The sequence below is a fragment of the Odocoileus virginianus genome, unplaced genomic scaffold (assembly GCF_023699985.2).
Source record: "Odocoileus virginianus isolate 20LAN1187 ecotype Illinois unplaced genomic scaffold, Ovbor_1.2 Unplaced_Contig_3, whole genome shotgun sequence".
Lineage (NCBI taxonomy): Eukaryota > Metazoa > Chordata > Mammalia > Artiodactyla > Cervidae > Odocoileus > Odocoileus virginianus.
This window is the reverse complement of record NW_027224320.1, coordinates 926,484-942,401: the sequence shown is the minus strand read 5'-3', so window position 1 is coordinate 942,401 and position 15,918 is coordinate 926,484. Positions and strand designations below refer to the sequence as shown.

Sequence of the window (15,918 nt, the reverse complement as noted above, 5' to 3'; positions counted from 1 at the left end):
CCTGGTCCTTAGAACTGAGATTATTGACCACGGCCTTGCTCGCTGTGGTCGCCGTGTGGTCTTGTGCTTTGCAGACATTCCCAGTGATCTCTGTGAGGCTGTTTGAGAGGTAACATTCAAGGATTAGCCTGAATTTCACGGCGGGACTGTCATTATTTACTCTGGTACTTTCCACATTGTTAGGCCTGTGGTGGGAATGACTTTCTTTCTATCACATTTGTCTCCAGTAACGTTTGTAACAAGGAGCTGAACAACACGGGGGCGTTCTGAAAGCAAAGAGTGTTTGCGTCAAACAAACACGAAACACCTTCAGGAATTTCAAGATAGTCTGGTTTCATCCTGGTGTCAACCACCCTCTCTCAGCTGCCCTTGGTCAGACCCGTAGGAGTGGGCAACTCTGTCATACCTTTGTGTGTGTGTGATCCTGGAATGTTGAAAAACAATTGGAAGGGTTTTTTGGTTTTTTTTTAGAGTAAAGAGAAAAAAGAAACAACCTGCCTTTTGATGTTACCATGTGACATCTAAAACTGAGGCCTGACTCTCGGTGACTTCTAAACATACGTTGGCGACGGATGCTGGCGCCGGATGCTGGCGACGGATGCTGGCGCTCACCTCGCTTGGTTGAGCGGTTTCTTGCAGTAACTTGTGGGCGATCTCTCTGGCGAGTACCTGACGGCGGTGCTTTTACTCAAGACGTGGAGCAGGGGGTCCTGAGAGTGGCCGAGGCTCCCTCCGAGGGAGGAGCGGGGAGCTGGGGGTCCTGAGAGTGGCCGAGGCTCCCTCTTCGGAAGGAGCGGGGAGCAGGGGGTCCTGAGAGTGGCCGAGGCTCCCTCCGAGGGAGGAGCGGGTGCAGGGGGGTCCTGTGCTGGCTGAGGAAGTGGGTGCTGGTGGTTAGCGCCCGGAGAAATAAGTTCTCGTGGAGAGGCAGGGGCGGGGGTCCTGGAGGGGCTGGAGCCCAGGCCTCTGGTGCCTGCTTTCTCTCTCCACGCTGCTGCCCCGTTCACACCAGGCGTGACCCCTGTGGAGAGGGGCTTCGTTCTTCCCCGCTTAGCTGTTAGATATAAGCAGGCCTCTGTGGGGAAAGTATCAGAGCATTGATGCGGCCAAGTGCAGGGAGAGAAAACCCTGCCCGAGGGCCCAGGGCCTGGCGGACGTCACCTCCCTGTCTCCAGGGTCTATAGTCGTTTGTCACCCCTCTGCCCTGGGGACCTGCCCCCCCAACCCCTCTCCGACCTGACGCAGACACACCCGGGCCCAGCCACCTGGACTGCGATCCAGCTGTGGACCTCGGACGCCCAGCCATTCCCAGCCTCAGTTTTCTCATCTGCCAAATGGGCAGGTGGTGCGCTGACAGAGTGAGAACAGGCATGTGCAGGGCCAGCAGAGGGTGGTGGCGCCTCTTCCTCACTGTGCCAGCGGCAAGGCCCCCTCCAGCCCCCTTGCGGAGCAGCAGGTGCACCTGGACGGGGGACGTCGAGGCCAGGAGCAGGGGTGCTGTGTCCTTGGGTTCCCTTTCCGGCCGCAGAGGCTCCAGGGGAGACTGGCTGAAGGATAGACAATGCTTTCTCGAAGCGAACAGACCTACCAAGGGTCGTTTCAAGGCTCTTTCCTGTGACACCATCCATAGAAACACAGCTTTCTGCGAATCCTATGCTGACCCGATTTTAGGTTAAGTCTCGTTGCTCAGCTGAGCAACGGGGTTTCCTTGTTCAGACGGAAACCTGGAAACATGGGCTGGATGGTCTGGCCGCGTCTCCCCACGCCCGGTGGCCTGCGGACACAGTTGCTCAGCTAGCGTCTCGCTTAACTGTTTTGTTTGACCTTAGAATTTTACAGGCGACCTCATGGACACAGAGGACTTTGCCAGAAATGAGCACTTTATCCCTGCTGTTCATTAAGTGCCAGCTGCGTGCCGGGCTCTGGCTGGGGCCCTTGTCACGCATTATCTCCAAGCCTCCTAACACTTGAGTCCATGCCGATTCAGAGGTGAGGGTCGGAGGCCCTCATCCACAGGGCGAATGAACGGGCGTCAGACCCCTGATCTTGGTAGATTATCTCAAACGAGGGGTTGTTTTTCTCCCAGGACAAGCAGAGCCCGAGGTGGGTTCAGGACACCGCCGGGCTGTCGGGCCCGAGGCTGCATCTGCAGCTTTGATCAGCTGTTCTTAGCACGTGGCTTTCATGCCGATGGGTGCCGGCTCCAGCCTGCGGTCTCGCAGGAAGGAGATGCAGAAAGCGGTGGAGAGGCCGGGCTGGGCTCCTGCAGGGAAAGCAGACCTGTCTCAGCGCTCCTGCCGAGCTCCACCACACTGCGTGCAGGGCCGGCACCAGTTGACTGCGTCCAGCGGTGGGGGGCAGGACGTCCAGCTTGTTCGCTGCGTGTTTGCTGATCCCGAGCAAACCAGGCTCTGTTAGCAGGGAGGACACAGCGTGGACACTCCAAGCACCCTCTCTGCTGCCGGCCTCACCCCAGGCTCATTATTTAAGGGAGCTTTTCTCAACCGTTTCCACCTTGTGTCTTTTCTGAGCCATGTTCATCTCACCGTGTGACCTCTCTCTCGCCCGTCCCCGTCGGCTTTCCGAAGCTCCGGCGTGGAGGATGATGTCAGGGTCATCAGCGCACTGCGTTCTGATGCGGTGAATGTTCGCGATCAGGTGGACGTGCCTGGTCGTGCGTTGGCCTTGGGTCAGGTGCTGTGCGAGGGGGAACGCGTGGACACGGGCCCTGCCCGATGTATGCAGCCCCCGTGAAGAGCCCAGCCTTGGCAGGGTTCTCACTATCCCTGGAGGAAACTCTCCCTTCTGCTGACGGCAGCAAGCTCCCGGCAGGTGGAGACGGTCGTCCCGCCCTTGGTCCCAGCCTCCTCCTTGCTGAGCAGAGTGTGGAGGCATCAGCAGGGTTTGTGGAATGAAAGGAGGAGTGCATGGCCCAGAGTGGATAAGAGCAGAGACGCTGTGAACGTCAGCAAACGCCCGCGTGTGAGTGTCCATGTCCGCAGGGTGGGAGGACCCCACGGCGGGGCCTGGACTCTGGGCTCTGGGCTCTGGCGGCCGAGGCTGGAGCAGAGGACCCCCGAGGCCCGTAACTCAGGTGCTGCAGGTGAGCTCGGCCTCTTGCAAGTACACAGCCTCCCAGCGCCAGGGGCCAGCCGGATGCTGGGTTTTCTGGGATGAGTAGGAGCTTGAGAGGAGAGCAAGGGTGTGGAGCCGGCGCCAGTCTCTGAGAGTCGTGGTTCGCACTGGGCTCCCCCCAAAACACCGGGGAGTCTTTGCCAGGGTCCCTCGTTCCACGGAGACTGATCTCTTGGGTGTGGCCTGGTGTGTCGGGACCCTTGAGCCCTCTGGGGTGAGTCTGATGAGCAGCTGTGGTTTGAGAACTGCTGTTTCAGGAAGGGGAGCCTGTGTGAGTGAAACCCAGATACACGAGCTCATGGGCTCACGTCCTTCCAGGGGAAGTCCCGGCCTGGACCCTGAGGTCGCGTCAGGAGCGGAGGGGGAGCAAGACCCTGGCCTGCAACGCTCTGGGCTCCGAGATGAGATGCCGTGGACCTTGGGGTTCAGGAAGGGACCCTCAGCAGAGGGCGACCACCCCGGGAGACGGGGTCCAGGGCACGGCCGGTGGGGGAGCGGAGGGGACTGGGGGGTCAGAGGAGGTGGAAGGACGGGGCGGGAGTCTCTGTGCTGTTCCAAACACAGCGCCGAGAAACCCGGCTCCTCTTCACGCCGTCCCCGGTCACCAGCTGCTCTTGGTGACTCACTGGAAAGCCCTCGGAGCAGGAGCGGGGCGCCCGGGGGGCAGGTGGGGCGCCAGGCGCGGGCGGCCCCCGATCCTCCTGCTGCAGGCGGGATGCCTGTCCGTCTCCAGGACCCCGAGGCTCCCGGCCCTTCCCGTGGGCAGCACCCCGACTCTGCACCCAGCGCGTCCCAGATTGCACCGGGGGCGGGACCCGGGCTGCCCCGTCTTTAGTGACAAAGGAGAAAAGAACCGTTCCTCACTAATCAGCAGTGAATTCATTATCTGCAGATATTTAGGGAAAGTGTTCAAGGCAGTTGGTCTGCGTTTCTTTTTAAAGAACTCAGCCGGGGTGGGGGCGTCTCAGAAGAGGAAGTCCTGGGGGACGTTCTGCCTGGCCCCCTGGGTGGGGCCCCTGCCCAGGCAGAAGCCCAGCTTTTGGGAAATTCAGAGGGGAAAACAGCGCGGGTGTGGCCTCCCCGCGGGGAGAGTTCTGAGTCAGGGTCCCTCGCTGGATCAGTTCTGTACTTTTGTCAGCTGCAGTCATGCGTTTTGTTTGCAGCGTTTGACTCATGTGTTCATTTTTCGTGCCTTACTTAGTAAATGTGAAAGTGAGATTGATGCCGAAACAGTCGTGGGGCCCAGCCCCGGCCGAGGGGTGAACCCGGCCTGTCAGGGGAGGGGCCCAGCCGCCTCCACGTGGCGTCCGGGTCTCTCGGTCCCTCCTGCTCCGTCCGCAGTCACGGCCCACGGCCCTGCCCTGCCAGCTCGGATGCGAAGTCTCTGCCCTGAGTCTCTTTGGCCACTTGCCTCTTTCTTGCATAAAACCAAACCTCTGTGAGCCTCTCTTTGAGGTGAAAGTCGCTCAGTCGTGTCCGACTCTTTGCGACCCCAAGGACTATACAGTCCATGGGATTCTCCAGGCCAGAATACTGGAGTGGATAGCCTTTCCCTTCTCCGGGGGATCTTCCCAACCAAGGGATCAAACCTAGGTCTCCCGCATTGCAGGCGGACTCTCCACCTGCTGAGCCCCAAGGGAACCTCTGTGCTCCTCAGTGAAGTGGAGCTGACCGTGGTAATAACCGCAGGGAGACCGCCCATGGCTGTGGGGCGGATGGACAGAGGGAGGGTTCACGTCGCTGGCAGATGCTCCTGGGAGGCCGGTGGAAACGCAGACGCTGGCCAGCCCCCAGATTTTCAGATTCAACGGGGCAGGTTCCAAGAAGGCACCCAGGTCGCTGCTGGTGTTTCTTCTCTAGAGTTTAATTATTTTAATGTTTATTTAGTTTGATTGAAGTATTTATTTTGTTGCACCAGGTCTGCAGCATGTGAGATCTTTAGTTGTGACGCGTGAACTCTTAGTTGTGGCCTGTGGAATCTGGTTCCCGGAGCAGGGATCCCGGAGCAGGTAGAGCAGCCTCTACCTGGTGAGGGAAGGCGGGGCGGTAGCTGCCGGTCACACGATGGATGCTCAGTAGATCCACACTGCCCCCCGCCCCGGAGACCCCAGCCCTCTTCACCCCAGACGTGGCCTTCAGGAAGAGAGCCTCCTGGTCCAGCTCCGCAGACCAGTGGCCAGTTTGCATCTTCCCTGCTGCAGGCGGCTCAGCCTCCCCGCTTTATTTCACCCAGACTCGGTGTCGCCCTCGGCGGGGTGTCCCTCTCACCGAGCAGCCTCTTCATCTGGATCCGGAGGCTTCCTTTTGTTGCTGCAGTTCAGCCGCTCAGTCGTGTCCGACTCTCTGTGACCCCATGAACCGCAGCATGCCAGGCCTCCCTGTCCATCACCAACTCCCGGAGTCCACCCAAACCCATGTCCGTCGAGTCGGTGATGCCATCCAACCATCTCATCCTCTGTCGTCCCCTTCTCCTCCTGCCTTCAATCTTTCCCAGCATCAGGATCTTTTCCAGTGAGTCTGTTCTTCGCATCAGGTGGCCAAACTATTGGAGTTTCAGCTTCAGCATCAGTCCTTTCAGTGAACACCCAGGACTGATCTCTGTTAGGATGGACTAGTTGGATCTCCTTGCATTCCAAGGGACTCTCAAGAGTCTCCTCCAGCACCACAGTTTGAAAGCATCAATCCTGTCTTTACCCACTGCTGGTTCCATCTCTGCAGATGTTTAGACAGTGATCACGGGAATGTGGCCTCATCTACTCATGTATAGAAGCAGGAGATGAACGCAGGTGGAGACGCAAGCTGGCAGCCTTTTTGAGGGTTGGAAGTGCGTTCCGGCCTGAGTCCTGAGCAGGGCTCCGTGGGAGGGGCTGTGACAGCCGCACGGACGCTCGGGCAGCCCAGTCTTTCCTCGTCTCAGGGCGGGCGCCGCCTGATAACCTGCCGCCCAGTTGCCTCTGAAAAGGAGCTTCCCCGGGGCTGTGTGTTCACTGGACGCCACTCGCATGGCCCGAGACGGGGGTACCGGGGGCTTTCCGATAAGGAGGAAACGGACCTCTGCTTGTCTCTGGAAGAAGCCGTTTCTGGGGTGTTCAGGTGAGTCAGCTGGAAGAGGAGAAAGCCGAGTTGCCTCCAGGTGATGCTGTGTTGGGAAGGAAGAGCGGGTGACCCAGGGAGGGGGGTCCTCAGCCCCCTGGATGCTCTGCGCACAGGCCAGGAGCTGGGAAAACAGGGACCTGATTATAATGTGCACATAACGAAAGTCACGTGTGACCTGGCGTCTGGAAGACCGGCCTTCAAGGCAGTTCACGTTTCAACAGCTTGGTCCCCGGGCCACCCTCTGAGCAGTTTGATTTTTTAAGGGCTGGGCTGGGCTCGTTGCTGTGGCCGCGTGCGTTTTCTGTAGTTGAGCAGGGGCTGCTCTCCAGCCGGGGTCCGCCGGCTCCCCATCTGGGGGCTTCTCTGGTGTGGAACATGGGCCTCAGCGGTTGTGGCGTGCAGACTCGCGCCTGGCCTCAGTAGCTGTGGTTCACAGCCTTGGTTGCCCCGTGGCACGTGGGATCTTCCCGGACCAGGGATCGAACCCGTGGCCTCTGCCTTAGCAGGTGGGTTCTTAACCCCGGGACCACCAGGGAGGCCCCCAGACACCGTCTGCCTTGGAGCAGGCTGCAGCCGGCTTGTTCGGCTGCCCAGTCGTGTCCTCCATGCCCCTGGCTTCGGTCACATTTACTGTGGGTTATTTTTTCCCATCTGCAAATACTAAGCCTTCTCCTGAAGATGTTCGAGCCAGGTGGATCGGCCCAGTCAGAGTTCGTGACCTGGCAGGCTCCTCCTGCGCACGTGAGACCAGGGCCCTGGAGCGGCTGGGGCGAGAGATGGGGCCTGGAGGGAGCGCCCGGGCCCAGGCCCCAGCCCCTCGTCTCGGCAGCAGATGGTGCCCCCTTCCTCGTGAGCTGGGGCTGCAGAGGGTGGCGCCTGGCACACGGGGCCCGTGATTGCCACCCCAGGGCATTGAGGGTCCGTGGGGTCAGGGCCGTCAGGCAGGAGTTCCTCCCCACAGGCTCACAGCTGAAGCTGAAGGTGGGGTCGTAGCCACTGGGCTTTGGGTCCCCAACAAAGCTGCAGCCGCAGTGGATCCGTCTCCCCCTTTCCGGGTTCAGGGTCTCATCCTGATCCGCAGGTTGGCCCTGAGACCCCAGGTTCCCAGGACTGGGTCCCCCACACGTCCCCGCCCGCTGACCTGTTAGTAAATTAACAGTAGAAATAGTTCTGGCTGCAGACGGCCCGGGAAAGGAGCTGCTGAAAGAAATTTGCAAGCTCAGGGGGCCAGGTTGGCGGCATTGCACCTTGTCCCCCGGGGCGTGGGCGAGGGGGGGTCTGCACCACGTGTCCCACGGGGGGGGTGCGGAGGAGGGAGCCCAGGGGAGGGGCATCGCCTCCACCCCCGAGATGCAGCCTTTCTGAAGTGCAAGCTCAAGCGGCATGTGACCTGCCGCCTGCCACCAGGAGCTAAAAATAACTGGCTGTGATGCTTCCAGGGCTGGGGCGGGAGGAGGAGAGGGGGACAGCTGGTACCCCCTGCACACTGGGAAAGGACCCCCGTGTGGCAGCCAGAAGGCCTCACAGGCCTCTGGGACGATTCTCAAGTGTGCGTGTCACCAGCCTGCAATGATAAATGCTCAGATGCACGCGCCTGCCCCTGCCCGGGGGCTTTGTGGCCTTCGCTTGGTTTCACTCTGCACGTTGCTTCCATGGTTGGAAGAAGGGCCCTGCTTCATCCCACAGCCAGACAGGCAGGGCCTCCCTTGAGTGCTATCCCATGGGTGGCGAGAGGGAGCAATCAGAGGCCGCTGGGGACCTCGGGGGAGACTCAGGTCAAGAGCATCTTGTGATCAAGCCCTGGGGGCCTTGTGCGATCTGGGCCTGCCTGGACATTCGGGGAGGAGGCCCTGTCTAGGAGGGCAGGCGAGTCCACGCAGGAGAGCTGGGCTCCCAGAGGCTGCGCCAGAGAAGTGAGTCTGCAGGACACATGGGGGTGAGGGGTGAAGGTGGCCGGGGGGCCGCGTTGAGCTTGGCCCTGGACGGGCTGTGTACTGCGCCTCTCGGGGCCTCTGTGTCCTCATCTGCAAAAAATGAGCCCAGCAAGGCCTGCAGTGCGGGCCAGACCCACACAGACCAAGCGTGCCACTGGGCATGAAGGTCAGGGTGCAGTCTGTGCCCGGGCCACACCAGGGAGCGGCTTCCCTGGGACCTGCATGGACTCCTGCCCCAGTTCTGGAAGCACAGGGCGGGCGGCAGGGGCCCCGCCTGCTGGAGACAGATGCCCCCATCCTCTCGCCCCTCCCCGATCCAAGCCAGCCAACTGACCCAGCGCCCCAAACGAGACACAGCGTCGGGGAGGAAGGGCGTTGCCTGGGGAGTCCCAGGAAGCAGGCAGGCTGGTCATCGCCTGACTCGGGACGCCCCCCCCACCACTGCAGGCCGCTCTCTCAGCGTGGTCAGCCTCAGACGTGCCCCCCAACTCTAAGCGCTCAGGCCGGTAGTGGCCGACGACCCAGGCTTCCTGACCCCTGCCCAGAACATTGCACCGAGCAGGGTCTCCAAATGTCTGCTGAATTCCGAGGCAGCTGATGAAAAAACCGCAGTTTCTGTGGGTTTGCCCAAGTTCGGACTGGTGAATCATGTACATGTGTACAGATTTGGACTGGAAAGTCGACTCAGGCTTTCCTGCTGGGGGAGAATCCGTCATCTCCACGCTAGTAATGTTTTCCACGGACCACTCCTCGTTGACTGCTTGCAGCAGGGTGGTGACAACATTCAGTGTGCCTGCAAGCTGGCTGCCCAAGGCTGCACAGCCCGGTGGGATGGACAGGGCTGGCTCAGGCCCCCGTGTTCTTGCCTTTGCCAAGGTCTTGACTTCCGGAGAACTGCTTTGGGGTAGAGGAGCAGGCTCTGTCCGACCGGCCGTGCTTGCAAGCGCCCCTGCTTGGAGCGCGGCCCCCACACTGGGGGGCCCTGGGGTTTCTGCACCGCCTGGCAGAAGTGCCCGAGGGGAGCCCGCCCCCCACCGCCCTTCCCAGGGGTCTGTGGGAGAGGCTTGCCTCCTGCAGTGGCACCAGGCTCCACCCGGGGACCAGCAGTGTCAGAGTCAGTCCTGGAAGTAGAAACACGGTCCTCCCACCCCTGAGTCCTCAGACAGCACTGCTGCGTCTCCATCCCTTGAGCGCCACAGGGTGGGGGGCCGGGGGGTTGTCAGTGGCGGCGTGGGCCCAGCCAGGGTGAGCTCTGTGCGAAGCCCTTGGACGGAGGCAGAGGGGCCCGGCTCAGGGCCTGGCCCATGTTTCTGGCAGTGTGGCTGGGATGAGTCAGTTTACCTGCTGGAACCTCAGTCTTGCCATCTGAGCAATGGGCCTGTCCGAGCGATGGCCCAAGAGGTCCCCTAGAAACCGTCCATCAGTGCGCGGCGCAGACTCTGTGCAGTAAGTGGGTGGCTCCTCCCCTCCCCTCCGCTCCGCTCCATGTGGAGGCCCTGACGACCCTCTCCACCGTGCTCCCCTCCTTCAGCCCAGAAAGCCAGCTGGGCAGAGCCGGTGCAGGGGCCGTCAGCGTGGGGGCGAGGGGACCAGCTCTCCCTCCCTCCCTGAGCTCCCAGAGTCCTGGAGAGGGGCCGGATCATTCTGCCACCATAGTAGTAATTATTTCTTTTCCTGGCTATTGTGCAGATGTCACCAGATCGGAAAAATCGCTTAGAGGGTTTATTCGGTGGAAACTCTTTTACCAAAAAAAAATAAAAAGGAGAGGAATCGTGTGCGCTGCTTCATCTCAAGGTCAAGGGACAATCCAGGGTTCCTGGGAGGGGCTGAGGGCCAGGCTGCTCAGGAGCCAGTTAGGCCCCCTCCTCATGCCCAGGCTCGAGGCGTTTGGTAAAGCATTTGGCACCCTGTGAACTGAAGTCTGCAAGCAGGAGCAGGCGCCCTGAGACGTGTGGACAGGCCCGTGCTGAGACTTCTAAGTGACCCAGGTGGACACAGATGTCCCTCTCTAGCTCCAGACCTAAAGGGGGTCAGCTGGCCTTCACTGGACACGCGGTGTGCGGGGCACGACGGTGAGGCTCTGTCTCACGTCCGTGTGGGCACAGGTCTGGACGCTCTCAGATGTGGGCTGCCCTCGGGCAGGAGCGCAGCGTCGGGACCCCTGACCCCAGGTGCTTCCCCTGCGGCTGGGGCGTCTGCCCCACTTCCAAGAGTCACATTTCCCTTCTAGCGGTGGCTTGTCACTGTCATGGTGAAACCGCTGGCTTTCCCATAAAATGCGTCCGACTTTAAGGCCCCCTTTAAAGAGCGAGCGAGAAGAGAAACTCGTAAGTGCTGTCTCCGCTCTCCTCGCTCCAGCGACAGAACTGCTGAGAGAGGCGGCGGGGCTCGGCGTCCAGCGCCGGGGCTGGGGCTCGGGCGGGGGCTGGGATTGAGGGTCCGCGTGTGCAGAGGACCTCGGCCGTTGCCTCCTCACGCCTGGGCCTCCCTCCCTCTTCGCTTCATCGATTCGTTCGCTGGTTCATCTCAGCACTGCCACTCGGGGTTCACACCGGCCCCGCCCTGTCAGACCCCACGTGGGAACGAGTGGCTTCAGAGCGTGTAACGGGGAGGGAGAGAAACTTGGCTGGGGTGGGCGGTGGGGCTGGGGGTCTGGCCTCACCCAAGTGGTGACAGCTGAGCAGAGGCCAGGAGGGGAAGGTGCGGCAGCCAGGGCCGGGGGACATGACAGAGCGGTGCGGGAGGTGACACAGCTAGCAAGGGCCTCCTTGGGCCCGGGGGCCCCGGGCCTCTTGTCTGGTGTTGTCGCTGAGTTGTGTTCAACTCTACAACACCACGGACTGTGGTGCGCCAGGCTCCCCTGTCCTCTGCTATCTCCCGGAGCTTGCTCAAACTCATGTCCATCAAGTCGGTGATGCCATCCAACCGTCTCATGCTCTGTCGCCTCCTTCTCCTCCCGCCTTCAGTCTTTCTCAGCATCAGGGTCTTTTCCAAGGAGTCAGCTCTTTGTATCAACTGGCCAAAGTATTGGAGCTTCAGCATCAGTACTGAAGGAGTGGGACGTTGCTAGATCACTAGCAACAGAGGATGAGATGGTTGGATGGCATCACTGACTCAGGGGACATGAGTCTGAGCAAACTCCGGGAGACAGTGAAGGACAGGAGAGCCTGGCGTGCTGCAGTCCACGGGGTGGCAAAGAGCTGGACACGACTCGGCAAGCGTGACAGTCCATCCTGGGATGGGGGCTTACGGTGTCATCAGGAAACCAGCTTGCTTCTTCTGCCAGCGAGGCGCGCATCCAGCCTTAAGTGTCCCTCATGGTCCCCGATGGTGGCTAGAGTTCCAGCCATCACATTTATGTTTCAGATTTTGGAAATGTTGCCTGCCTTCCCTCTCTCTAATTTCACCTGTCGATTTCCTCTTACATCTTAATGCCTAGAACTTAGCCAGGGGCTTCCCTGGCGGCTCAGCTGGTAAAGAATCTGCCTGCAGTGCGGGAGACCTGGGTTTGATCCCTGGGTTGGGAAGATCCCCTGGAGAAGGGAAAGGCTACCCACTCCAGTATTCTGGCCTGGAGAATTCCACGGACTGTATAGTCCATGGGGTCACAAAGAGTCGGACACGACTGAGCGACTTTCACGTCACAGAACTTAGTCATGTTGCCACACCCATTGCTAAGCTGCTAGAGAGGCTGTGGATAAGAGTGTTTTAGCTGGTTTCACAGCTGATCTGAATAAAATTGGGGTTGGAAAAAAGTGAAAGTGCTAGTCACTAGTCGTGTCCAACTCTCTGTGACCCCGTGGACTGTAGCCCACCAGGCTCCTATGTCCATGGAGATTCTTCAGGCCAGAACACGGCAGTGGGTGGCCTTTCCCTTCTCCAGGAAGTAGGTCACTACCCAGAAAGGAGAGAGTGGATACTGGGCAGGTGAATAGCAGTCTGTGCCAGCCCCTCTCTGTTTCCGGGAAGGGACCGGTTTTCCATTAACAGCAGTGAAAGTAAATGTCTGATAGAGACATTGATATAAGGTGTGAGTCTCTGTGTAAAGAAGTAATCAGGTAAATATTAACTCGGTTCATGGGCAGGGGACGGTCCTGTATCAGTGGGGGCAGTACCAGTGATGCAGCTGGGTGACCCTGCCTCCCATGGAGAGGTCTGGGGTCACAGGAGGCTTGCGGGGGAGGCCTTGCTCTGGAAATAGTGACACTTGCCCCACAAGTCTGCCAGCACCCAGCTGCACAGAGTCAGCGCCGGCTGGCGGCCGCCGTCCTGACCAAGCGCGTGTCCCATGTTCCCACCCACGTGTGCCCCGTGCCGCCTTCTTGCGTTGGCACCTGCCCTTCACGCGACCTCTGACCCACGCCTGGCCGCCGTGTGCCTGCGTGTGGGCGGGGGGGGGCTGAGACGCGGGGCGGGGGGCGGGGGGGGGGCTGAGACGCGGGGCGGGGGTGGTGAGGGGGTGCTGAGACTGGGGGCGGGGCGGGGGGGGCTGAGACTCGGGGTGGGGGTGGTGAGGGGGTGCTGAGACGCAGGGCGGGGCGGGGGGTGGGCAGGGGACTGAGACGCGGGGCGGGCAGGGGTCTGTGGGCGGGGGGACTGAGACTCGGGGCAGGGGTGGTGAGGGGGTGCTGAGACTCGGGGCGGGGCGGGGGGTGGTGAGGGGGTGCTGAGACGCGGGGCGGGGGACTGAGACGCGGGGCGGGGGGTGGGCGGGGGGCTGAGACGCGGGGCGGGCAGGGGTCTGTGGGGGGGGCTGAGACTCGGGGCGGGGGGCTGAGACGCGGGGCGGGGGCCCAGGACAGCGCCCTGCGCTGCGTGGGGCTGCACTTGCGTACGTCCACCCCCAGCTTTGCTCAGCGGCCATCCCCCTGTTGCAGAGAACAGAGCACGGCTCACGTGAGCCCGCCGCTGACTCTGGGCTTTCCCCGCGCCCGGGTCATGGTGGCTCGTGGGAAGTGAAATTGTCTGAATTCAGGTTTTACCTTCTGCTTTTCTCGCTGAGGTTGAGCACTGTGGGGCAGCCCCCCGGGCATGGCTGGGGCCTGGCTGGGTCTGATGGCCCTCGTGTGGTGCAGCCCCCCCCCCAGAGGCTGGGGTGCCTGGGGCTGCTCGCGAACACCCAGCACCCTGTCAGACATTGCGTTCCTCCTGCACAGGCGTTCCCACGGGCTCGGGTGAACTTTGGGACAGAAAGCGAGAGTCGTCGGGGATGTTCCGGTTTAAAGGGCTCGTGACATGTGGACGCACGTGCAGATCTCACGCGTGGAAGTCTCTGGACAAGCCTGCCCAGAAAGCCCCTTCCTTTTCCACAGTCCCTCCCTTTGGTCTCCCCCAAGGCTGAGGAGGCCTTGGGGAATGAGGGCGACACCCCCCTCCCAGGACCCCCTTCCAGGCACCACTCAGGAAGCCCCTCCCCAGGCCTGCAGGGTGAACCCACGGGGGCGAACCCCCTAAGGCGGCAGAGTGCAACCAGCCAGCTGTGACCGGGTGCTGCGGTCTCCTCTCCGGGGCCAGGTCGCTGGGGGGTGGCCGGGTTTGGGGGTGACGGGGGGAACCCCGGGTGATGTGCGTGCAGAGCGGAGACCCCAGGGTGGGTGCGCCGTGTTTCTAGGTAGCCTTCCCTCCCCCTAGCACGAGATTTGAGAATGCTTGCCTAATGGCTGAGGGCGCTGGGGTGTGTTTCTTGTGATCTTGGTACGTGTCTGTTTGGAGCTGTTTTATGCTTTTTTTTTTTAAATTTTTCCTTATCTTGCCTTTTATGGCTGTGAGGGTGCCAGCAGGACTGACTCCCTAAAACGCCCAGCCTTGTCTCCCTTGGTCTGGGTGCCTCTCCTTTAGGGGATCCCAGGAGCTCAGTGGGAACCGGGCGGGGCTGTGTGCGGTCCCGGGGTCGGAGGTCACTGCTGGGCCGAGTTCCTGGGGGGAAGTGCAGGACGAGGAAGTGCAGAGAAGTGGGGTGAAGCCGGGGCACGGGGGAGGGGCAAGTGCGCCCCCGCTTCTACCCCAGCGGCCAAAATGGCCACAAGCAGAGCTCTAGCCTGTGGGGCATGGGGCCTGCGGAACCAGGAGGCCAGTGCCAAGTGCATAGCTGGGCAGAGCCCCAGAGGCTGTGAGGCGGTTGTGATGGGAATGCCATCTCTGGGAACACAGGGCCTGGCGGGTGCTGGCCGGTCCAGACTGGTCCGGGCTGGCGCCCCGGCCTCTGGGCGCCCCCAGAGGCCGCCCCATCCTGGAGGACAGGGTGCTGGGGCCCTGCTGGGGGTGGCGAGCCCTGCACGCCTGGGGGACGTGTGTTGTCAGAGGCTCCAGAGCCACCTCTTGTTGCAGAAGGAACGTTGCTGCCCTGGACCACACGCTGCCCTTCTTGCTGTTGGCACCTCCAGCAAGCAGGGCGGTGGTCGGAGTGCTGACGGTGTTTGCCCAGGCTCCCAGGCGAGTGGCGAGGCAAGATCCTAGATCCAGCGGCGTCTGACGCCGGTTCGCTGAACTGCAGGCGCTGAGCCCGGCTGCTGACCCAGTTGGGTCACACAGCCCGAGAATCCAGGGAATGTGGCTGAAAACAGCGATCCATTCCAGCCGGGAAAGCCTTGAGCCCCGGGCCTTAGTGTGGACTCAGCCTGACCCCCCAGGATCCCCCACCCGGGGCAGGAAGAAGGTGTGGAAGCAAGTCCACCTTCCCCGGGCTGGGCTTGCCGCTCAGGAGGGGCTCCCTGCCACTTCACGCTCCTGCTTCTGTTTCGTGTGTCTTTTTGTCTTTTCTGATCTCTCTGGGTTCCTTTTGCACTTACTTCTGTGAATAGTGTGTCTTCCATTTTTGTACTGATTCTTTTCCTGCTCGTGAGAATCTGATGTTTATTTTATTACGCAAGAGTAGGGAACCTCTTTTTTTTTTTAATACAAGGCCTTTGACTCAGAAAAATCAATCAGGGATGCAAGAGTAAGTAAATGGAAGGAGATTCTTTTGTTCTTGGATAAAAATAGCAGCTTCAGCATGCATGCTTTTTAGATTAAGACGAGAAAGGTAAAACTGTTTGACAGTCCCATGTTCTGTAGGCTTCTGGCTGTGGGGGGAGGGAAGAGGGAGCCCGAGACAGGTGTGCAAACCTGCTCTAGTGAAGAGGCAGGAACAGCCTTGGTGCCCTCCCGGAGGGGTGACTGGTCCAGACCTAGGCACACGCAGACCCCCTGAAAGGAAGGAGAGAGACCTGTAATTCTAGGTTGGGACAGGCCGCCAGGGCATATTGTTAAGGGAAACCAATAGAATCCTATTTATGGAAAGAAAGAGCCAAACAGACTGATCTGGAGGTAGAGACCTGCGTGCGACGGTAGAGAAAGGTCTGGCAAGTCCCCCGGCCCCAGTGACAGGATGAGCAGGGAAGAGGCTTTGCTCACATTGTCTGCTGTTGTTCAGTCGTGTCCGACTCTGCGCCCCCACGGACTGCAGCACGCCAGGCCTCCCTGTCCTTCAGTGTCTCCCGGAGCTTGCTCAGACTCATGTCCATTGAGTCGGTGATGCTGTCCAACCATCTCAGCCTCTGTCTCCTCTTCTTACCTGCCCCCAGTCGTTCCAGCATCAGAGGCTTTTCCAGCGAGTCGGCACCGTTGCTCACGTGCTTTGTGATTTACAGTAAATAACTTGAGAAGTGAGTCGGTGCAGGGCTTGCTGACCTGGTACCATCTGTGGCTGTTTGCCTGCCACGCTGTGGGACCTGGCGTGCCCTGGGGGTGGGCTGGGATGCCCAGACGTCCACCTCAG

General features: G+C 60.7%; 1 protein-coding gene across 6 annotated transcripts in view; it reads left to right on the top strand.

Annotated features, from left to right (window-relative positions):
• The window catches only part of MGLL (monoglyceride lipase), a 90,742-nt gene that overhangs the window by 37,664 nt on the left and 37,160 nt on the right, over positions 1-15,918 (top strand). Inside the window, exon 1 of one of the 6 annotated variants that reach the window (XM_070463481.1) lies at positions 6,097-6,225. The exons of the other annotated variants lie outside the window; for them this stretch is intronic. Coding sequence (XP_070319582.1) covers positions 6,135-6,225 — 91 coding nt within the window. The 5' untranslated portion in view covers positions 6,097-6,134. Of the gene's footprint in view, positions 1-6,096; positions 6,226-15,918 lie in introns of those variants that run through there. 6 annotated transcript variants of the gene reach the window in all.